Consider the following 24,315-nt stretch of genomic DNA (forward strand, 5'->3'; position numbering starts at 1 on the left):
TCCTCGCAGTACTGTGTCTCCAGCTTCCCATAACGCTAGTGAAGGGCTCTTGGCGGATTCACTCAAATCCTCACATTTATCATCCCCGATACTATTATGACACAATCTTCCCTTTCTTGTAAGAGCTGACAGTCAAATCAGACATGTATATTTTGCAAGCACAAAGTTATCTGTTTTCTTGTATTACCAATTATATTCCTTGCCAGTGCTTTTTGTTAAACAAAACCGAAGCAATTGCTCCCCAACAACAATTTTTTTTCTCCTTTAAACCCACCAGAAATTCTATAAAGGCACTGACCTGGAATCTGCATCTTCCTTTTCTCCCCCCCTGCCCGTGTTATTGCTATTTCTGTGCTCTCTGCCCTGAGGCTCACAGCTCTTGGCTGCCACGTCCCCAGCAAGCCCGGTGCCTTCTCCCAGGATAGCTGGGGGCAAGCGTGATATACGCCATAATTCCCACCGCACAGAGCGTGTGGTGGGAATTCACCAAACTCTGGGCCTCCAGGAACCTGAAAGCAGACTAGAAACGCAAGCAACGTGCTGCCCTCATGACTTCTTGTCGTAAGATATAGGAAGAAACAGGAAAAAAATGGGCCCAGATATTACCCTGGGAGAAAGCGGTGCTGGAAGGGCAAGGTTTGGCTCAGGGGGATGGTCCCTGTGCCACCACCATGGCCTCCTCCTCGGTGGGAATGCTCTGTGAGCAATCACGAAGCTGGGTGAGGTCCGGCAGGGGCTGGTCCCTGGATCCCACACCGGCAGCAAACTCCCAGAGGCCTGGAGAAGAAGGAGGGGAAGGGAAAGTTGATGGGGTTGGGAGCCAACAAAAAGCCCAGCACAGGCAGACACTTCCCTCCAAAGTTAATAAGATGGTGGAAGCCTTTTCTGTGCCACATTGGCAGAGACAGCCAGACTTTTCTAGTTCTTTTTCATATATAAATCCACTCAAAAGTGCATGTTTTGGATGCCCTGGGTTTGAACAGGGAGAAGTTAGGATCATGCTGGCAGTTGCACTCCAGGTTTGGGCTTGCAGCACCCCAAGTTCGTTCTGCAGAGGAGAACCATCTGTTAGCATCCCCCCATCTCTCAGCTTTTCACCAGCTCCCAGCCCTTTCCTCTCCCTGTACATCAATTTTTAAGCCTTTTCCGTGTGCTGTGGGCAGGCAGCTCCCCCAGCCCGAGGATCCCGGAGGAGCAGTGAGCTGGACGGGGGGGAGCACACGGGGGGGCTGCTCACAACGCTGCTTCTCAGTGTTTTTGCACACCCAACGTGTTCCTGAAACTGTCATTAATGGTGCCCAGCCCAAGCCTGCCTTCTTCCAAGACCCATCAAGGACACAAAACCAAACTGAACCATGGATATTTATTTTTGCAGGCATGATGGACCCAGGGAACTATAGGCCGGTTAGTCTCACCTCTGTCCCTGGGAAGGTAATGGAGCGACTCATTCTGGATGTCATCTCCAAACACATAGAGGAACAGGAAGTTATTGGAAGTGGTCAGCATGGTTTTACCAAGGGCAAATCATGCCTGACCAATCTGATAGCTTTCTATGATGTTATAACGGGTTGGCTGGATGAGGGGAGAGGCGTAGATGTCATCTACCTTGACCTTAGCAAAGCTTTTGACACTGTCTCCCATAACATCCTCAGTAGGAAGCTGAGGAAGTATGGGCTAGATGAGGTGACAGTGAGGTGGATCGAGAGCTGGCTGAGTAACAGAACTCAGAGGGTTGTGATCAGCGGCACAGAGTCCAGTTGGAGGCCTGTAACGAGTGGTGTCCCTCAGGAGTCAATACTTGGACCAATTTTGTTCAATATATTCATTAATGACCTAGATGAGGGGACAGAGTGTATCCTCAGCAAGTTTGCTGATGATACCAAGCTGGGAGGGGTGGCCGACACTCCAGAGGGCCGTGCTGCCATCCAGCGTGACCTGGACAGGCTGGAGAGCTGGGCAGAGAAGAACCTAATGAGGTTCAACAAAAGCAAGTGTAGGGTCCTGCACCTGGGAAGGAAGAATGCCAAACACCAGTATATGTTAGGGGCGGATATGCTGGGAAGCAGCTCTGAGGAGAAGGACCTGGGGGTCCTGGTAGACAGCAAACTATCCATGAGCCAGCAGTGTGCCCTTGTCGCCAAGAAGGCCAATGGCATCCTGGGCTGCACAGGGAAGACTGTGGTCAGTAGGTCGAGGGAGGTCATTCTCCCCCTCTACTCTGCACTGGTGAGGCCACAACTGGAGTACTGTGTCCAGTTTTGGGCTCCCCAGTTCAAGAGGGACAGGGAACTACTGGAGCGAGTCCAGCGAAGGGCAACCAAGATGATTATGGGACTGGAGCACCTCCCTTATGAGGAAAGGCTGAAAGAGCTGGGACTCTTTAGCCTGGAGAAGAGAAGGCTGAGGGGGGACCTGATTACAAGTATCTAAAGGGTGGGTTTAAGGAGGACGGAGCCAGGCTCTTTTCAATGGTTCCCAGCGACAAGACAAGGGGCAATGGGCACAAGCTAGAACATAGGAAGTTCCGTTCAAATACACGGAAAAACTTCTTTACGGTGAGGGTGACAGAGCACTGGAACAGGCTGCCCAGGGAGGTTGTGGAGTCCCCTTCTCTGGAGATTTTCAAGACCCGCCTGGATGCAGCCCTGAGGGATGTGCTTTAGGCAATCCTGCTCTAGCAGGGGAGTTGGACTAGATGATCTCTAGAGGTCCCTTCCAACTCTGAAGATTCCGTGATTCCGTGATGTTTTCAGAAATAAAGTCTTTGTTCAGGCCTAGCCTCGAAGTGTCATAGACCAGCTCAATTCCTCAATTAACGGGCAAATTGTATGTAGGAAAGTCCCACAAACAACAGGTTCGTTGCTGGCTGTACTCCACCTTCCTGACAGCACAAACTGGGTTTTCTGGTTGCCTTCATGGCCTCAGCTAACAAAGCCAGGTCTGGTCTCTCTCTGGGGAAGACTGGCTCCTTTTCCAGTCCTGCCTTGACTACTCTGGCTGACTTTGTCCCTGCTCAAAGGTTTGCCCTGGCTGATGAGCCAGCAGGTCAGTAAGGGAACAGGAGGTCCCTTATGCTGCTGGATGTACCAGGTCCCTGGTGGCCATAAGGCTGAAAACCCAAAGGAACCACCTCATGTTGGAAAATGTATGAATTTTTCATCTTAATACTTATACGAGGGGTCAGGACCTCATCTCACCTCGCTGCCGGCCGTGTCTGAGACAGGCTCCTCGCTGGTCACAGGGCAGCCGGACAGGGGACAGTACCCGGCCGGTAGCTGCTGCTCTGTGCCCCAGTCCAGTGTGGTGGGGATGAGCCGCCAGCGCAGGAGCCTGCGAGGCTGCTCTGAGTCACCCTTTGGACAGACCTCGCTTCCTTGCTGTCCGATCCAAGGCTGCTTTCTTGGCAGAAGCCTCCCCCAGCAGTCGGTGGTAAACGCGCTGCTTTGGGTTGGGAGGGTTCGTTGGTTTGGGTTTTTTCCAGTGTTTGCTCTGATACACAATTAATTAAACGTAAGTGCCTCCATTTATTGCTCTCTAGAGAAACCCGGCTGGCTTGCATGCCCTGGCCTTTGGGGACATTTCTATTGTTTCAGCTACCGCCAAATCCAAGGAAAGCTAAATCACACTCTCCTTCAGTGCGATGGCAGGCAGCTCGCCCGCAGCCGTGCCTGAGCATGGCTTCTGGTTGCCTAAACGTTGTCTTTAATGAGAGACACGCTGCAGTGGATTTGGCATGACAAGGTGACCACTACCAGCGAGGTCTGGGCTCCGCCACCAACCCGAGCAAGGTCAAATCAGTTTGAAATAGTTGACTGGTCTTTTCACCGTCAACAAGCAGCCTTGGAAGATTGCAAGGAAAGTCTGAGAGAGGGAAATGGTTTGACGTAAGTCAGGTAACAAAAAAATGTAATCTGCGAGCCTCGTGCTACAGGCTTACTGCCAAATCTGCCACATCTCTTTTCCAAGGGCTTCACCTGCTTTAGAAGCAAAGGGAAATTAATCCAAGCCAAGTTTTGTCAGGTCCTGGTTTAGAGGCGCACCTACACTTTTGAAGTGCCAGCGTGGTAGTCATTCCCTGCCCGGCAGCCCATCTCGATGCACTCGGTATCAGGGTTGGATGGCTCAAGAAAAAACACAAGGGCTTTGAAGCACAGCATCCAGCCCGCAGATACCCGGATCGATGGCTGCTCGCTTCACCAGACTGGTTTACAAAGCAGCAGCTTTCCTCCGCCAGTCCTTGCTGATGGAAAACGCCTGCTTGGCTCCAGCTGCACCTTTCTAGAGCCCAGAAATTCTGATTAAAGCCAAGCGAAACAAGGGGCTGTGGATGCTGGGGGAGGGTTTACCTGGGGCAGTGCAGGGGTTTCCCTGCCAGCTGTCCTGCCTCGCTCGAGGAGCTCTGTCTCCTTGGCATGGAGGACATGGGAGCTGCTCAGCCACCTCCGACACGCTGCAGGTCACAGCACAGCATTGACAGGGAAAACACGGACTCCTTGCTTCGCCTCATAAGGCTGAGCAGTGACCGGCAGCAGGTCAGGACCTACTTGAACAACCACACAGCTTGGGAGCAGGTGGACAGCAGTGGGCAATAACCTCACCCCGGGCCCGTCCTGTCTCCATCCCCACCGCAGTGGAGTCCTGTCCCCTACACAAGCCATCCCCGATGCCTGATTGAGCCCCAGGGCCAGATCAGACGTGTGGCAAGGGGAAGGGACCAGTGAAGGGGCATCACAAGCCTGGCTGCCATCAGCCTGTGTCATTCCCGACATTAAGCCCATGACAAGCTGATCATTCCGATTTCTCACTTCAGGCTTATGGCTGAAGATCCCTTCTCCAGAAGGGTGAAACATTTTCCAGAGTCCATCTAATCAAGATTTCTCTGATAATCTAATTAGTTAGGTGAAGCCAGACCAGCTGATCAGTACAAGCCACTTAAAACATTAACAGGTCACAGCTCTGAGCCCGTTTGCTGTTTTTCAACCTCTTTTACTCACCAAAGTTTCCAGGGAATTTGCAGACCCACAAAACAGGTTTAGGCTGCCCAGGGCTAAGATTGTTTTTTTCAGCCCGTGACTTGACCATATGCTGCTTTTACCCGCAGTGTTGGTATAAGGGATTTTCACCTTCTTCCTCTCCCCTGTGCCAGGCACCAACTGGAGTTAAAATAATTTCAGACATAATCATTTTCAAAGCATTTTTAACAAGCTGCTTTCACAGTGCAGCCTCACAATCCCTTCTGTCAGGCTACAGACCACAGCTTGAAAAAGCATCGCCCTGCATTCACACCTTGCTTCAGCCTTCAAAGGCAGCACCAGTTCCTGAATAACCGCAGGCTGGTGTGCCTGCTAGCCTGGGCTCTCCTACCCTCTGTCATAGACTCACAGAATGGCTTAGGTTGGAAGGGATCTCAAAGATCATCATGTTCCAAACCCCCTGCCCTGGGCAGGGACACCTCCCACCAGACCAGGTTGCTCAAAGCCCCGTCCAGCCTGGCCTTGAACACCTCCAGGGATGGGGCAGCCACAGCTTCTCTGGGCAACCTGAGCCAGTGTCTCACCACCCTCAGCGTAAAGAATTTCTTCCCAATACCTAATCTAAATCTCCCCTCTTCCAGTTTGAAGCCATTACTGTCACTACACTCCCTGATAAAGCGTCTCTCCACATCTTTCCCGTTGCCCCTTTAGGTACCGGGAGGCCACTGTAAGGTCTCCCTGGAGCCTTCTCTTCTCCAGGCTGAACAACCCCAACTCTCTCAACCTGTCCTCACAGGAGAAGTGCTCCAACCTGATCATCCGATCATCTTTGTGGCCCTAACACGTGTCAAACACCAGCATTTCAGTTAGAGGTCACAGACTTTGTGTTTCATTTGCTCCTCCTTATTCCACACACGTGGGTTTATTTTATACATAGAAACTTCTTAAGAAGCTCACAGGCGTTTAAGACGAGAATGGATTCAGCCTTTTAGTCCACGAGGCGTTTCACTCGAGGCATCAGAGCAGCCCCGCTGAGATCAGCAGGCGGCTGCACATGGCCAAGAGCCCCGCAAAACCTGAGGGCCAGAGGATTTCCTGACTATGGGGCATCCACCGGAGCAGAACAGCCACAAACACATCTAACTGCTTATTTACACACATGAGATGAGAACAACTCGTTCGGCAGCACTCTTCCACTGCAAAGGTTACATTTATGCCTGCAAAAATCTTGCAAAGACCCGCTGTGGTTTAATGCAAAATAGCCTAAAAACAACCGCAACTACAAAAACCCGACCATACCTCTCTATTTAAAAAAAATCTCTCAAAATAGGGCAGAGAAGGAGAGAAAAATAGCAGCGCTGACTTCCTCTTTCGCAGTCGGCTAGACAAGTAAACCGCTAGCACTGGGTTATGTATTTATCACCCAACAGCTCCAGTATGAGACGGCCTTGCTTCAGGGCTGAGCTTACCACCGCTGTGCCGTCAGAATCCTTCCTCTGCACAGCCTTGTGCCGCGTCAGCCTGAAATACAGAGGGGTGAGAAGTTGTTCGCTGAACTCGCAATTGCCGCCAAAGCCAAAACTAGTATGTGAGGAAGTTCAGCTTCAGGCTGTCGTTTCCAAACAGCAGCGGTAAAGTACTGGGGGAGCGCAAATGAATCTTGAATTTTGGTCACGTCCGTCACCAAGAGCTGCACCTGCTACCAGCGGAAAAGGCTGGAAGAAAAATGGTCAACTCCAAAACAATTCCAGCAAAGGGTCATACAGGTAACAGTAACCAGAAAACTTACTGGGAGCCCGCACCCTGGGAAGCCAGTGGTAGTTTGCCATTAAATTTCAACAGAAAATAGGACACCTCCTTCTCTCACTTAAGGTGCTCTGGGAGATACTAGAATAAACTCCATAGAATCATAGAATCATTTTGGTTGAAAGAGACCTTTGAGATCATCAAGTCCAACCATTAACCTAGCACTGCCAAGTTAAATTATCCCCTTCATGGCATTCCTTTCTCCCTTTTTCTGTCTCCCTACCAATCAGGTTGCAAGGGCAGGACAGCCCATATTAATCTGATTCCCAAATTTTTAATATAAGCATAGCCACAATGAACAGCCAGCAACATGACAGCATCACTTTTTTTAAAAGCAAAAACAAAGACCTCAATAATATCATGGCTAAAAACCAGGCTACATTAGATCTCTGCAATGGAATAAATAAACCAGAGCAGCAAATAGTATCCCAAATGCGGAGCTGTGGCCAAGAAAGCCAGCCCTTGCTGGTTTGTCAAACCTGTGGGATTGTCAAATTTGCATGACTCAAGGGAAAAGGGGACTCCAGCATCAAGGCTGCTTACTGGTATCGGCAGTGGCTCACAGCAGTAGTTAATTGCAGCCCACCTATCACCTGTCCTTAAGATGGAAAAGTCTCACCCATTTCCAGAGATGAATGAAGTACAGTGTGAAAGCCGCACAGCCCTTTTTTCCCCCGGCATCGCTGTTACAGGTGCCCGGCAGAACCGGCGATACGGCAGGACACACTGCCACCTCTTGTTTGGACACTGCAATAGGAAAGTACGGGCTGGTGGCCCGCAGTGCCCTGCCAAGCTGCGGGCAGCAGCGATGCCTCCACCTGCAGATCATACTATATCCTTATAGATAGTTATATCCCACTTGAGGGGAAACAAGAAGGGGCTTTAATGGTGCCCTCCCAGTTTCCAAGCTGGCAAGAAGTTTGCTGGCATTTAAGCTGTTTTTAGCCTGGTTACTTGTTCGCAAGCATCACGAGGACATTTCTGCTCTGTCAGAAGGGGAGGCCCCCAGGCACTGAAGATGACCACCCAACAGGGAGCAGCCGGGCACCACCACCACCAACCTTCATGGAGAGCTATCAGCGCGACCCAGAGTTCATCAGTGGTGCAACACGCAGACCCAAGCCAGACTTCCACACATTTGTATGTTTATTATTTCAAAGTACAATATATACATAATGTATAGCGATATCTTCAAAAACTTTATACAGAAACAGGTATCTACAAAATTAAATCAACAGACGTTCTGTGTATATTCAGACAAGGTACATACATATATTGGAAGATTCAACATAGTTTCAGTTAGAACACGAAAATGGGAAGGAAGCCCCCATCCATCTCGGAAAAACTCTAAATACCACCCAGCTCTCTCTGCAACGCAGCCCTCTGCCCTTCGGCAGGGCTCAGGTGGCTGTGGAGACACGGTAAATCTGATTTCTAGTGCCACCTACTGCTGACATCTCGATGTTTCCATGGCCAGCGGGAAGGGCGAAGGCCCATTCGGACAGGCCTTGTGTTCCCTGAACCCCTTCCTAGATTCGGGGCTCTGCAGCATGCGGACACTCTGCTTTACGCTTGGTTCAGTGGAAGCCAGAGATCTGATTTTTTTAAATTTTATTTTTGAACCAAAATATTGTACTGAAAAAGTATTTCAAGAGAGCAACTTCAGTTTTAGTAGCTGGAGATGCTGCAGGTGGTGCCAGCAACAAGTGAAGATGATGAAAACATTATGGGAGGAACAAATCAATCTCCCCTGTTTTCCGGAGACTAAAATTAAAAATATTGCACCAGTCTATGTGGCAGAAAGCCAGAAATTTCTATAGCATAAATTGGTATTCTTCAGTTCAGAGCGTCTGGCTTCAGACAACAACAGTGCTGTATTTTACAGAGGGTGGAAAAGCATAGGCAGCTTTCCTGTAGGGCCTCTAACAACATCTGGATGTGCGATGTTTGAATTAAAAGAGCACCCTGAGTATTTAAGAAACAGCTGTTTAAGCCTGTAGGACACAATTAGCTACAAGCTTGGGATTTTCAAAAGCAGCCTGTGGCAATTACATCTCTAATGGACATTGAATTTCAACGACAGGTATGTAGACAACTGCTCCAGGCTGCCTTCAAAATTAGTTTATCAGTTTATCTCTAAAATTCGGTTTATCTGAGCACAGTTGTCAATCTCAGGTTCATAACATAAAAAGTTGCCAAAACACACAGGTAACCGCAATGCGATGGCTCCGCAAGCCTTGCACCCACTCCGCACCAGCCGGTGCTCACCTGCGTGAACCACCCCACGGAAACACACCTTTCCACAGCAGTGTTCTCGTTCTGTGCACCAGTATTACACTCCTGACAATCCACCCCACGGAAACAACAGGCAGGTGCCTTGCCAGCACCATTTTTCTGGCTAATACACCACTGACTCTCAGGAATGAGCAACATCATTAAGCAAAGTTGCTGGCTGACCCTGTCATGTCACATTCTGGGCTTACAGGAGAGAGAGTCATTTGCCAATGTGCGAGCTAGAAATTTCCATCTCTAACAGGTACGTTTAAAATAACACCTGTAGAAGAGTACTTTGGTCCATGAAAACACCGTGAAAAATAAACAATGTGATATGTTGCCTGCTTTGTGTGTGTCTCCATAACCAAGGAAGTAAGTCTGAGAAGTTTCTAGTGATACAGAGAGGAAGCAGCATTTCCAGCAGGGCAGGAGGACAGCTAACTAGGTTTCTCAAATAACTTAAAAGGAGAAACAACCATGCCAAAAAGAAATAAGAATTTCCACAACGTCATTGCACTTATTCCATCTGCACCACACCTCTCCTTCATTCACATTGTACACCTGGAGAACGTACATTAAATGATTACAATATTAACATGGTATCTAAAATACTGGAGTCATTCAGCTGAACGCCTGAAAACATCCAGAGATCTGGTGTGTTAAACCATGAAAACACAAACATACAAGAGCTAAGCTATGTTCTGACATGCAAATTGTTCTAAATTCTTCCAGCAGAAGGTCTAGTTCAGTCACGAACAACTGCCTGTTCGCTTCCTGGAAGCTGGTGACAAATCTGTCTCAGCAGAGCCAGGTATTTTCCTCTTCACATCACTTAAACAACAGTAAAGCAGAGGTAGTCCCATGACTGGACTGGTCCAAATTGCCTAAGACTTCAGATAACCATTGCTCTCAGGAATTAGAAAAATATATGTATAAAACCCCACCCAGATTAAAGGCTCATAGTTTCTACAATGCTCGGTCAGGTTTTAAATAATTTGTTTCCACCTTCCCTTGCTAAAGAAATACTTAAACCTTTGACTCTGAAGGGACCCTGCCATTCAAGACTCTTGAGGCTCTCTGGACCACAGACCAGGTCTTGAACCCACGAGGACTTTCAGAGATACCTATCTTTAAAGTAGAAAGGAAGCGTCACTGTTTTGAATCAAACTGCTCAAACCAAATCAAGCCCTTTTGCTCAATTTGGTTCATTACAAAGCTCAAGTGACTCAGTGGCACCTGAAAATGGAGTGCACACCCCTAAATCCCCTAGATGCTTTGATAAATTATCCTCCTGTGTGCTGCTGGCTCCAGGCCTCTTGTTTTGGGCATGATGCAAACGGTGCCTGCAGTAAGCTAAATCGCATCCCCCCCCCAATATCCTTTCTAATTAAAATGGCTATTGTAAGTGTACATTGAATCTTTTTTCATGATAATAGGAAGTTCAAGTATTCAATAAAAACACAAATTATATATTTACACTGATCTGGTCAATTCATTTTGGTCAAAAGGCAATAAATACAGAAATCTACGCATTTACTGCTGGAATGGAGAGATTTCAAAACATTGTGACTAACCAGAATCTTGACACCTTGATTCTCTTCCTCCATCACCCTCTCAGCCACTGAAGGACTAAGAAACGGTTCTCAGTTTGTGCCATTTTGACCAATTAATTCTTCACAACAGTAAAATTAAGGAGTCGCACAGACTTCTGCGCCACTGGCACACTCCAACCAATAAATTAAAATCCGATTTAGATATATTTCCCATTTCTTACCATTGCTTTCACTATCTGGTCTACCCACAGTTAATAAGAAAATTTAGTAAGCTTCCATTTGGCTTTGAAAACAGATGCAATCACAATGTCCACCTGTACATACATAACAATGGGCAATTAAAACTCCTACTTTTTAAATGCTGTTAGTTATGCAGAAGGCCAGAGAACTTTATTAACCAATCACCTGATGTCAGACTTCTTTAGATCCATACATCTAAATATCAAGAGTTTACAGGATTTGTTGAATTAATGTTTGTTTCAATGACACATACCCAACAACTGAATCAGGAAGTTTCTTAGTCCCTTAGTTTTACTGTTGTTTCACTTCTTTTGATAAAGAAACTGACCAGTTGAGTGTTAATCTAAAACCGAAAATACGCAATATCATGGCCACCACTTAAACCCCAAAATGTAGTGACAAAGCATTCTTCCATGCGCATGTCAAAAATGCTTAATCAACCTAAATATCAGAAATAATATGCAAGAAAGGAAATAATGTCTGAAAGCCCTTAAAGCTCAGTAACACTGGATATGTTCAAGAGCAACTAAGACGTAATTTGTTTTATTTTTTCAAGCTCCATCATTAAGAGACTGATTAATTATACAGCGCAGAAATTAAAATCTCACCGCAACTCACTCAAAACATAGTATGCACTGCAAAGCATCTGTATGTCATTTCAAAGAAAAGTTTTGTCTAAATGTAGTGTGTAGCAAAATTCAGCAACACCTCAGGCTGGTATTGGGTAGCCAGAACCATGTTGATGCCAAACCCTGTAGATCTCTCACAGGAGTGAGCCTGTATGGTTAAAGGCTGTATGCAGAATACCAGACGCTTGTGCTGGCAGGCAATCAATTTCAAGAAAAATGTAAAAAACAGTGGTCTGTAGCACCTGCCTTTTCTGCATCTTCATGTCGGTTATTCCATAAAAGTTTTAGTTATGTCTGCTTTATTTTCTGTTCCAGTTCATGCTTGTGTTTGATAAGCCGTTCTATTTCTGTTCCTAGGGTTTGAAGGTTTTCCTTTGGGGGGAAAAAAAAAAATAGGATAGGGTAAGTTACACAGGGAAAATGACTCAATCAGCACAAAATGCACTAATAAGTTAAAATTACTGTTTATGTCAGCAGGTTGATACTTTCAAGTACCCAGAACAAGTGCAAGTGATCAGACAGAGTTGGAGAAAACCAAGCTCATTTCAATAAAGGATGCGAAGTTCTCAGCAAGTCTTTTTTTTTTTCCGTTACTAATATCCTACATGCTGTCTAGAAAGTATAGTGTTCAAAGGGAATGATAATTACAGGAAGAGATCTCCAACTTCTGCTGAACACTGCAGTCCGGCTGGCAGCCTGCACAACATTTCCAGCCTGCCACCTTTCCCGTGCAGCAGACGTGCTGCCCCAACAGCTCAACGGGGCACCCAGCTGCTGCTGGGCCCCTGGCTCCAGGCGACTGGGGGAGAGCATGGAAAGGCTCTTGCCTGCTGACTGCACAGGCAGCCCAGAATTTACTTCACACAGCAGGCCATTAGTGCGGAATACAAGGGCCCCAAACCAGAGGTTCAGCAGATATCAATGTTAAAGAGCTCTTTGATTAACCCAATGCTATCAACATCACCAATTCACAAGGAGCTGACTTCTTAAAAGCCTCCTCCTTTTAACAGCATGCATCACTTCGAAGCAGTACATCAGAACCACAAGAACGTGCTGAAGAACTGGCATAGCTACTCACTTTCAATGTAATATTTTTCAATAATGTATCTTCTAACACAGCCTGGAGCTTCCTGTTTATCTCTAAGGAGAGTTCCAACGTGAGACCACTATCTGCAGGATGAGATGTATACAGAGATGCCATAATCCCGCCCCGTCTACTCAAGTGTACTTTGTTGAAGTCAGAGGCCTCTGACGACAGTGTTCCAGCTTCTTCCCGCAAAATGTAACTCTGAATAATTCTGGGGGGTGGAAATTAAAAAACATCATAGTGTTACAAGGCAGTGAAGAGTCAGACACTGAAGTAACTTCAGATTCCATTTGTAAGAGTAATTTTATTTTCAAGTCTTACTGAAAAGGCAGTAAAAATCAAATCCTGCAATTTCTAGGTCAGTGGAAAATCTCAGATACCACAAGAGCTATGGGAGATGCTGGTAAACTGAGTCACTACAATGCACAAGGCCTATGTATTTAGAAGTATTTAGTATTAGTATTTAGAAGTAATGTTACTACTGGAGCAAAAAAGGTACTTAAAAAACCACGTGTGTCTACTTTTCTTTGCTGAAAGACTACAGACAGGGTATCTTAAACTTTCTACAGAGGAGACAAAAATTACAAAGTCTCTGCTCAAGAGTCTTCACAAGCTGTGATCATGTTCTATGAACAGATACCAGATGGGCATAAATGTACAGGCTCGTTAAGCAAGGGCTATACTTAACAGACAATTGTACTTTCCAGAGGAAGGTATATGCCACAATTTCTTCCCCTCCTAACTGAAGTTTCAGACATCATCCTGTAAGATGAGATTCCCATGTAAGTGGAATCTTGTCTCACCCATTAAATACCAACCATCTTTGGCTCAGACGTGTTGTTTGTTCGATATGCATGCCAGACTACCATCTGGAATTATGCCGATTCTCCTTCCAAAGCAAACACTTACTGTCAGCATCCTTTTAAGCACATGAAGAGAATGGACACTTCTGTTAACCAGTGGCAGCAGTCCACCTCAAATCAGCCACCTGTTGACCATTTTGCTACCAAAAAAACCCACTTGCACTATTCTATTCCTCCTGAAAAATTTTAGTAGTAAACAACTCACCAGTTACTGTAACTGCTGGGGAAAGATAAGGAAAAAAAAAAACACAACAAGACTAACTGTACCTTTGAGATCTACTGTCACTGCAATATTTTCATTGTTTTAAATATTTCCACTTAGACAATTACTTCTCTTACATAAAATTCAGAACTCTTGTCTAGTGCACCAGTTCAATACTAAAAAAATTGTACGAACAGAACTCAGAACATACTTTGTTTTTTTCCTGATTTCCTCCACCAGTTGTTTAATGTGATCCTCCATAAACTCCATCTTTTCATTTTTTCGAGCATGTGCCTTCTGTAGCCTTAGTATTCTTTCAACCAAGACAGATTTGTCCACCTCTGGGAAGCTATCCACAGCTACTGAAGATCCAGTATTCTCAGGTGACCTATCCTCATTGCTGCTGCGCGCATTAAGGGACCCTGCAAATACATCCATATTTGTAAGAGCTCTCCTTTGCTTTTATATATGAGGTAAAACATCTCCGCTAGTGCACTGCATGCATTCATTATATTTCAGTAGCTTAAGGTATTTTCTTCAGAATGTCAGTTTCTGTTACATGTTAGTGGGTTTTTATATAAACAATTCTTATACCAATACTTAAATGATACACAACAAAACAGCAGTGTAGTCCCCTAGCACAGACATAGCTCCTTTAGCATAAGCTTGCTTCAGTAATGCTTATTCCTGTGTCAGTACCTTCATATTCATTAATATTACTTTGTACAAGACTGAGCTGATTTTAAACACATCTGATTTGGAGCCCACTAAAATTACAACACTGTATACAGACTGACAAAATATATATAACTGCGTACAGACTGACAAAAGCCTTATGTATAAACACTCTGCAGCACTGATCACTTAGAGCTTGAAATATTTTCTTTTCTTTCTATTCTTCTGAGTATTTATCTCTCTCATACAGGGAGATCACAGGACACTGACAGAACTGACCCAACTTAAAACCCAAAGACTGAGGAAGAAAAAAAGATGTTGTTTTCAGTGCTAAAGATAACCACTTTCTATCTGGTTAGAAGTAATGAATTTTACACAAATACATGGATGTCTCTAAACATGCTAATTGATTTATCATTTACAGAGTTGCAACTGTCAATAGTGCAATTAAACAATGTTGGAAGCCACTGATCATTTCTGTTTTGCCTCTGGCAGCATTTAAGAGGGTCCTCTATAAACTGGAGTCCTCTGAGCTTGCTCCAAACATAAAAGCAACAAAATAAAAAAGGTAGGCATTTAAAAAGAACCAAAATATATAAACATTAACGTTTAATCTCATAATAAGAACCTACAACTGCATTTTGCCAAGTGCATTTTGGTGCTTAAAGGCTATTTTGTCAGGTTTAGTGGGAAGCTGCCCACACACTGCATATACGCAAACCACAGAAAGAGCAAGGCTCACGGCAGTACGCCATGGCAACCTTATTAAGACCGAAGGATTGTTTTGGCAGCCCTGCTATGTGCTACATTACCTGATGAACTGGAACGGCTCCCCATGCTGCTGACTTCTTTGTCATAATTACCATTTTCCATCTGATCCAATTTCCTGCGTGCTAGAAGTATAGTAAAACGATGGTTACCAACAGCAGATTAAAACGCCAAAATCATAGTGTTACACAACACACAAAAACTCTAATCCTCTTTGACCTGCAATAATTTAACACAGCTTGACAACTGAAAGATAATGGTAGCAACTAAAAATCTTAGGGGGAAAAACCAACAACCAAAACCAAACTGCCCCCCTCCTCTCCCTGCCCCCAACCACGAAGCACCCAGATGCAACATCCACCAGGATTCTCTACACCCTGGAGCAGTCGCCAGTTGAAGAGAGTAATGTCGTACATAGGATTAACTGGGAACCACAAGACTTAAATTTGATTTTACTTCTGATTATGACTGCCATGTAAGTAACCACTGAATGACAGAATGGCAGCTCTGTTCCGGGATCTCATAACTGTATCACTACTGGGAGCTGTGTAGCACTTGTGCCAGAAGCACCGCTCATTCCATAGGGATCAAGAGAGAAAGTGCACAGCTGTTCATATAGACACAAAGAGAGCCATGGAACTTTTCTTGCACAATGCCACCAGGATCTCTTCTTTCAAATGCATTTCAAACAGATTTGATTATATTTGCATTCAGAGCACATGGATTATTGGGTACTTAATGATTTCTATTTGTTGACAAAATTAGTCATCAGTCTCTGCATATCCACCTTTAAAAACCGCAGTGCTCTGTTTAATATACTAAAAAAATATCGGTCACAAGCAATTCTTGATACAGTCAGCAACTAGGAATCTTCTTCCAACTTTTGAACATACTCCTACACAGACCAGGACCCATATGTACCCTCAGTGGCATTTCACTAGTCACAGACCAAGCACTTTCAAACAAAGACCGAGTTCTTTCAAAATAAATCTTTCATTTTATGTCTACGCCCATTTCAAAAGTTGTACTTAAGACTGAAAATTGACACGAAACCCTGTTTCCTTTAACTGCAGTTTCCCCAATACCTCACTTGCTCACTCACTCTCATTGTCCTCGGGGACCGGGAGAGCTTGAAGGGCTACGCTCGGCGTGCACACACAGACAGGACCCTAGTCTCTACCAGACACTGTCAAGGGGCTTACAGATGGGGCCAAAAATATCTGAAAATAATTTCAACCTAGCTGAAGTTGTTTCGTGAGATCTTTCAGGTTTGCTGCATGCTTGCGCTTCTGGGTAGCCAGTTCATCTTTAAGTTCATCCACGTGGGTCTTCAGCGCTGTTAGTTCTTTCTGCTCCAAAGCTAGCTGAGCCTGTAGTGTCTCAACCTCTAGCTTTCGCTGATCCTCCTCCTTCTGCAACTTGATGGCCTGAAATTGTAGTTTTATTTTCAGTCATATTAAAAAAAAAAAAATCCAGCCTAATCATACTGTACGCTCAACAGCCCTAACTCCACTTTTCATCTGAGAATCATTCACGTTTTACATATATTATTTAGGCTGAACACCACCACTGCAAATAAACATGCAGCACAGTGCAACACTGCAGAGTAAGACTCCTGCACTATCTCTAAAACATCTACATGATACAGTACAGAGCCACACAGAGCTGCACAGTGTGGTCACATTACCTTCCACGACACACTAAGTTTGCTAAAAATCACATTTATCTCAAAGTACAAACAGGACCTAAGAAACAGTTTGCAGTAATAGATTTTACAGACAAATTGCAACCTTGTGATTCTTTCAATGACAGCTGCACAGAGAACAACTCTGTACTTCCAGAAAGATGGAAAGAAGAACACAGTCACACACCCTCATTCCCATGCAGTGTGCCTCAGGATTTCTTTCCCCCTTAGAAACATGAGGTGTACACATCCCACTGCCATTATTCTATCAAATTGGCAAACCCAATGAGAAATTGCTGTTAGGTAAGTAAGGACACAAGGTGGAATTCATGTGTCACATCTTTATCAGCATCAGGCACCTTACTAGTGCAAAACCCAAGCTGCACGCTGTACTCACCAGATCATCTTTAGTCTGTTGAACACATTCCAGCTGATTCTGCAGCTCTCTTTCGCTGTAAGAAAGCTTATCCAACTGGCTCTGTAAGGAATTGTTTTCAGACTGAAGCTGTGCATTCTTACTGGTTAATTTTTCAGTGAATACCAATAGCTCAGATTCTCTTTTCCGACTACCTTCAATGTCCTTCTGGAGATCAGCAATCAGAGAATTGAAACCATCTACTTCTTCCTTTAAAGCACTGATTTCTTGTTCATCTCTGTCAAAACAATTATATCTTATTAGGGATAAGGTGAGCTCAAAGATATGAAACCTTATTGAAATAAAAGCATTCAGGTCAAGACCAAACAGGGCAGGGGAACAATTAACAACCCTGGGGCACCTGTTAGTCACTGGATGGTTTTAAATGCCAAGGGAGTTTACAGATTCCATTTCATGACCTGTTGCTGAAGTGACAGGTATTTGCATCCCCCAGAAGGATAAGCAGTCATTAGCTTCCTCAAGGAAGACCATCTCTCTGTATTCAACTTCATGAGCTTCAGTACAGGATATAAACAAAACCCTCAAAACCAGATCCTATAGATAAGAGGAAGGTCTGCAAATCCAACAAAAGTGGTCATTCTGTAAGAGGACTTGCCTTTAAAAGATGGGGAAATACTCCAGTTTTGAGCCTCTCCAAGACAGCAGTACGGTGACCTCTGAAACATCCTTATCCAAGCCATGCAGCTCAGATTCAAAGGACCTGTCTTACCCCACACTTACTCCCCCAAACCTCTACAAAACAAGTTTTCGTTTCTACCAAAGCACTCCCATTAGGAGACTTTTTATCTATCACTTGCAAACCATTTGAGTGAGAAAGGCTGTATCTTCAGTTATGATCAATATTTTAAAGAAAGTGACTGAAATTTATTCCGAAATTAAATAGCTGCTAACAAAGTTGCAAACTAAAAATGTCCTCCTCATTCGCTCTTGCAATATTATGTCATTATTTCTGCAATCATAGGATTTCCTGCACCTTTCTAAAACCTTACCTTCCAACATCAGCAGAAGAACCCTCACCTCTTTCTCACAGGGAGATTGTATATTCAAATTTAAAAATAAAATTAAAGTAACACAAAGTAAAGGCATACACCTCATTTAATTCCCTGTCAGACAGTGTAATTACTAGGAGGCTTAATTCACTTTAAACCAATAACCCCATATCAACATGTTTCTTCAAACAGAGGTGAGGCTCGGGCAATGCAAATAGTTAGTAATTCTTCTGAAAAAGAACGATTATTTTGTAGAAGTAACTGAATTCTACTAGAACTACCAAAAAGAGGAGTTAATGTAGTTAGTGACAACAGAAGTTAGCTAGCATTGTGCTACCAAAGGATAACATCAAACGTATTGCACCCTGCTTTTAGAGTCTTGTTTAGGCTAATTCCAACTTTCAGAAGACTTAAGACTGAACAACCACAGCACTGGTATTTTTTTCCCAGTCATTTATGCTGCAAAACATCTCACCTGTAGCTCCCATTTAAAAACCTATGCCAGAAGGCTATGCTTATATTTTACATTTCCAAATACGTTGTTTCGTTATGACAGTAGAAATGCCCAGCTAACAGTCAGGGTTGAACCAGCCAAAATTAAATGTTTAGACCATCCTAAAAGAGATCTCTAATTTATCCTTAAAGTTCTTCAGTGAAGGAGACCAGGCAACACTGGAGGCAATCAGTATCCTGCTCAGCCACAAAGTTCTTCCTAGCATTCAACCTACAATCATCTTTCTTGCAAAACTCTTATTTTTATCCTTCCACCAAGGAATATGTTGAACACGTGAACAAGGATGGCTGAACACTCTCTTTTATAATAGCCTTTTATACGTTTAAGGACATCTCCCTTCTGTCTTCTCTTCCCTAGGCCAAAGAAACTAGCCTCCTCTATTCTTTTCTCATTAAGAGGTAAGATTTTGTGTGAATTAAGATGAAATGCCATTTGCTTCCAAGAAAATTAAAGGCAGTAATTTTATTTATTCTACACAACAACAGGAAAAACAGAGGTCAAGATTCCAGGATTTCTCTTTCATAAATGATAACGGGAATTTACTCATCCAAGTTTTAAATTTCTGGTTCAGATTCCACAACTTTATCAAACATTCTAAGGAGTACATGCTAAAGACAGAGAAGTAACAGACAATATGAATCTTGATGTAGGCCTAGTAAGCATTGTATGGGAAGAATACTTAAATAAAAATTTGATCCAAATTGAAAGACAGACAGATATTTAAGTATGTCTAAACTACTGAGAGGAAAAGATAACACTCTGCTCACAGTCATTTTAATTCATTTGGCAGGATCCCAAGTGAAAAATAACTGTTATTGATCGAAGCATAAGCTTTGTTTGTCTCTAACAGATTGCAGTTTCCCTAGAAAGGCTGATGACACGGTGCCAATACAGCTGATCAGCACACAGCAAATGAAAACGCTTCATTCTCTGAACCCCAAGGAAGACATATAATCACTGAAATATTTTTCAATGATAAATAAGAACTGTTTAAAAGCACAGGAGGGACACATGGGTAGTTCTGCTTATCTGACATTTGTCTATCTCCATTTATGCAACACCATTACAATCAGTGGATACTATTTGTATATTCTAGTCCATATGTACCATATAGAAACATGACTATGCTCAGACGTTCCTGAAGTGTTCACAAAACGTCCAACTCTTCTCTGAGATTATTTCTCAGAGAAAAATATTTCTCACATTCTTAAATGAGCAAACTTTGACACAGCAGAATGAATTCCAGTCCATTAGAAATACAAGTGAACCCTACTATCTGACGACAGCATCTGTCAAATACATAAAATTGTTTTTGTTAAATACTTTCATTCATCCATTACAATTTTGAAGCACTATTTTTCCAGTTCAGTTGCTTTTCCACACTCTTTCAAAAAAATAAGCACTGGGCAGACACCTAGGAGACATAACTTCCTACAGAGTATGCCAGAAAGCAAGCACTTCTTATTCTAATAACGAAAGACGTAAGCATTAGTCTCAATACCCCCATCTTGTAAGAGGCCACCAAGGTTGTCTCCAGTACTAGCAATATTAGAATCATAGAATCGCCGAGGTTGGAAGGGACCTTTCCGATCATCTAGTCCAACCATCAATCTAACTCTGACAAAAACCATCACTAAACCCTATCTCTAAGCACTATGTCTACCCACCTTTTAAATACCCCCAGGGATGGTGACTCAATTAGAAAAACACTTAACTTAGAACCGGGATTCTTCAAATTACAATACATTTTAAAGCATGAATAATTCCAACTGAAAAAAACCCACCCTTCCATATCCCAAATAATCTTTTAAATCACTCCTCAAAGTGCATAGCTGTACCTCTGATGTTGATCCTGCAGACGATCTACAGTTTTGACTCTGTCCAGCAAATTCTGAATTTCACTTTTCTGCCTATTAATGATTTCTTTATATTTGGACAACTCATCTTCTGTTCTTAAACGTTCATCTTCTAAACACTTTACCTAAATAGAAAAATAAAATAAAATCAGAAACTACTTATTCTCCCAAACTTCAGAGATGAATTGCTCTGATCAAATTTCGAAATTGTTGAACAAAGCTTGTGTGTTATTTTTTGGCGATTCCAAGTAGCAAAGAACAATATCCCAAATATTTCAGATCAAATACAGTCAGAAAAATAAACATACAAAAAAATGCAAAAAAAAGAAAATAATCAAACAAGTGTGATTAACATTATTTATTTTTTTTTTGCCCAAAGACTCAAGCTTAATCTAATGGACCAGGATCCAAAGACATCATCTTTCCCCGGTTACCAAGCCAACCCCTTATTATGTCTTTCTCCCTTTTTATAAGGTCCTGTTGAGCTAAAATCCTGCTTCAGATAGAGGGACTGGCACGCTAATCTATAAACTGTTCAGAAGTTATGAATAGCATATACTTCTTACCAGAAGTCACATGTATGACCTCTACAAAGCTAGCTTCACAGGTAGGAAAAATTTACAAGTATTTTTCATTTTCTAATGTTATTAAATTTACAAGATGTATACTAAGTTTTTTCTCACAACTTTTCAGTCCAGTGAGGTGTATGTCATGAAACAATACATTGATGTACTATCGATCAACTGATACTCCCTAAGAAAGGCTACCCAGAGTCACAGTTACATATCCCTTCTAGTCACATGCCAGCCAGCCTCTAATGACACTGTTTATCCTGAAAGAAGTAAAAACACAATTAACAGATTGAATACAGTCTAGTTGCAAAACCCAGCGTTACGCCTTTAAGCCCCCTGCAATCCAACAGAGCACACATTACCTTTGTTCTCAGCGTTCGAAGCTCATCCATGCCCTCTTTAAATGTCCTCTTCAAGTCTTCCAGTTCTTTTATTTTTGCATGATGCACCTTATTAAAGAGTGAGAAGGTCTTTGAGAAATCTAAATGGTCAGTGGCATCTCCCGGGATGTCAACAAAATCTAGGCCAATGCAGGCCACCACAACAGCTGGGAGGGCTTGAGGCAGAACAGGTACCCTGAAGGTTTGTTTTACTTACTCAAAAAGCAAAGCCAAGCCTAAAAGCTTCTTTATTCTAAGAAGAACTGAGAACAAAAGTGAGATTACACACTCGTTTTAGGTGTACAAATCTATGCCATAACAGCTCCGAGGGAAAGTTATAGGCAAACTGATGCCTGGTTAACTCTGAAGATGGCGTATACATGTATAAGCTGTGAGCAGGTACTAAATCATTAGAGAATTTAACTTTTGGCTAGCAAATCTCTACACAGAGTGGAGGCTGTTCCTGGTCTCTCCTTGCCATAGAGCTTTGCAAAATACCAGCCAAAGAAAGGTCTGCCTATCATCTGAATTTGTGCTCTAATTATAGCAACATTCATGTTTATAAATGAAAGAACAGTTATTTTGTCCTCATTATATCATCCTTTTCCCATAACTTTGATTTTAAAAAGCGCATCCAAGGTAATAGCTAAAAATATCCTCCAAAAAGCAGGGCTGGAGGCAGACATTTGGACTGCAGTATTAGGTAAAAAAGAAAAATGTTTCGCAAAAATTGTAAGCGCCTTAAAGTAAGATTCTCAAACTAAAAAAACTCATGGCATTCTTAACTACTAATTTGCCAACTGTGTTGTCTCCACAAACCACATATTTACCTCAAGGTGATCGGACTTCTCCTGAATTTGTTTCTCTAGTTCTCCTTTAGTTACTCGGAGTTTTGCATCCAATTCATTCGATTTAATTTCTTCTGACTCCTAAAAGGATTGAAGATACGTAAGTACAGTTTTAGAGTTTTATGTTCCCCTTTCTGGTTTTATGAGCATACAGCCAGCTATTCACACCACCGAGTCTTTCCTCTAGGTACATATCTAACAATTCTGAACATGCCAAGAAAGGCACCCACACCGCATACCCATCAAGACAAACATTTTCCCTTTTATTTAACAACTTTCCAAGTACAGAAATCAGCTCCTAGTCATCTCAGCCTTGTAGCTCGCACAGGATAATTCTTCCCTGCTATAGCTTAAGACAGAAAGGAAGGAAAAAGAAGGCTCAGATGCTGAACACTAATTTCACATCCTAAGAAAGTGTGCCTACTTGATATGTTTTTATCATTTCTTGACAGTTTTTCCTTATCTGGTCTGCTTCTTCTTTTGCTTCAGTTAATTTTGTCGTTGCATCTTTGAGGCGTTCCTTGGTTTCCTACAAAACCAGTAATAAATAATGGGTTAAACCTATTCATCTAACTTAATCTGGGAAAAGCATTTCTCATAACAAGTTTCCTATTTCAGTCTGGAAAGAATCAAGAACAACAAAAAAAATACGTCCAGCATTATTTTTCCTTCCATTATTTCTCTCATCTATTATTTTATGCAATTTTGTTTGTTCCAACACTGAAAGCACAACAAAGACCTCTTGGTTATGCACCATGCACATTTTCAGATGATAGATTTAAATCTATCACATAAAAACTGAACTAAGATGACAGTTAATTTATGCAAAAAACAAATTAAAAGTTGATCACCAGATTAAACAAAATCCTCCGCATATATCCCCCCTCACATCCTTTCAACATTTCTATTTTAGTATAAATATGTTTAAGAGCACTATTCTGACCTTTGCTGCAGGTGTTCAAATTAAATAAAAACACTTTAGAAATGGATTTTATTACTATATAGAGAGTAAACAGTACAGAAACTACATTCCTCTGACTGTATATTCATGTCATTGCACCAGTACTTCACTAACCTTGTGTGAATCCATTTCTGTTTTCAGTTTGTTCTGAGCCCATTTTACTTTGATAACATGAGAATTGATTTCTTCTTTCAATTTTTCTATTTCTCTGTTGAGTCGAGTGGCTTCACCATCCTAAGAAGATTTCATAGATTTTATTTTATGAACTTAAATCATCCAGTGCTTCTACAAGACTCCTGCCCAAGCGTCAAATGCATGGTTGTTTTCTTTAATGTCTGAGCTTTACAAAAGCCTGCACAGAATTGAGAGTGCTCAATAATGCTGTAGCCCATAATCCAGTGGGGGTGGGGTGGGGGGGGATCAGTGTTCTGGTTTCAATAGTGAGGTGAGGCTGCATTACTGCTAATATACTTTCATGTTACTTATCTGTTAAAAGGCAAAGCACAGTCTAGAGTTCTGATCTAAAATAACTACGTCCTGGGTAAGCTGCACAGTCCTCTTTTTGTTCTATTTTAGCAGAAAGATGAGGAAACACAGGTTCAAAGTGGTAAGGTCATATATTATACACGGCTACAGACAAAAATTGTGACACCAATGGAATGGTATTACCAACTATACAGGTGCAGATTAGTGTGAGCACTGACAGCAAAATGTACGCGAGTCAAATCACTAACCTGTAAGTCAGTGTCACGAAAGGATGTTAACAGAAGCACATTGCTGGTGTACCCTTCTATGCCACTGTCTACAAACCACAGCATTTCCAAACTGTGTTTCTGATGTAATAAGTTCATCTTACCAAAAAAAGCTTAAAGCAGCACTGTATGAGGGCAGTACAATTCCTGTAAGGCTCTAGTGTAGTCCTCAGGAGTTACGAAGTTACATTTTGTTTAGGAAACCTGAAGTCATGCTCCCACTTCCTATTCATGTGAGAGAGCACACTGAGGT

General features: G+C 42.9%; 1 protein-coding gene across 5 annotated transcripts in view; it reads right to left on the bottom strand.

Annotated features, from left to right (window-relative positions):
• Positions 1-7,907: 7,907 nt before the first annotated feature.
• Positions 7,908-24,315, bottom strand: part of CCDC186 (coiled-coil domain containing 186) — a 39,273-nt gene continuing 22,865 nt past the window's right edge. For all 5 annotated transcript variants that reach the window (XM_074590780.1, XM_074590781.1, XM_074590782.1 and 2 more), the window contains 11 exons: positions 23,425-23,544; positions 22,774-22,878; positions 22,332-22,430; positions 21,484-21,570; positions 20,532-20,674; positions 17,152-17,407; positions 16,308-16,497; positions 15,115-15,195; positions 13,839-14,049; positions 12,554-12,773; positions 7,908-11,847 (listed from right to left, as the gene is read on the bottom strand). In XM_074590780.1, coding sequence (XP_074446881.1) covers positions 11,764-11,847; positions 12,554-12,773; positions 13,839-14,049; positions 15,115-15,195; positions 16,308-16,497; positions 17,152-17,407; positions 20,532-20,674; positions 21,484-21,570; positions 22,332-22,430; positions 22,774-22,878; positions 23,425-23,544 — 1,596 coding nt within the window. In that variant the 3' untranslated portion in view covers positions 7,908-11,763. The remainder of the gene's footprint in view (positions 11,848-12,553; positions 12,774-13,838; positions 14,050-15,114; positions 15,196-16,307; positions 16,498-17,151; positions 17,408-20,531; positions 20,675-21,483; positions 21,571-22,331; positions 22,431-22,773; positions 22,879-23,424; positions 23,545-24,315) is intronic.

This window comes from Larus michahellis, chromosome 6, assembly GCF_964199755.1.
Source record: "Larus michahellis chromosome 6, bLarMic1.1, whole genome shotgun sequence".
Classification (NCBI taxonomy): Eukaryota; Metazoa; Chordata; class Aves; order Charadriiformes; family Laridae; genus Larus; species Larus michahellis.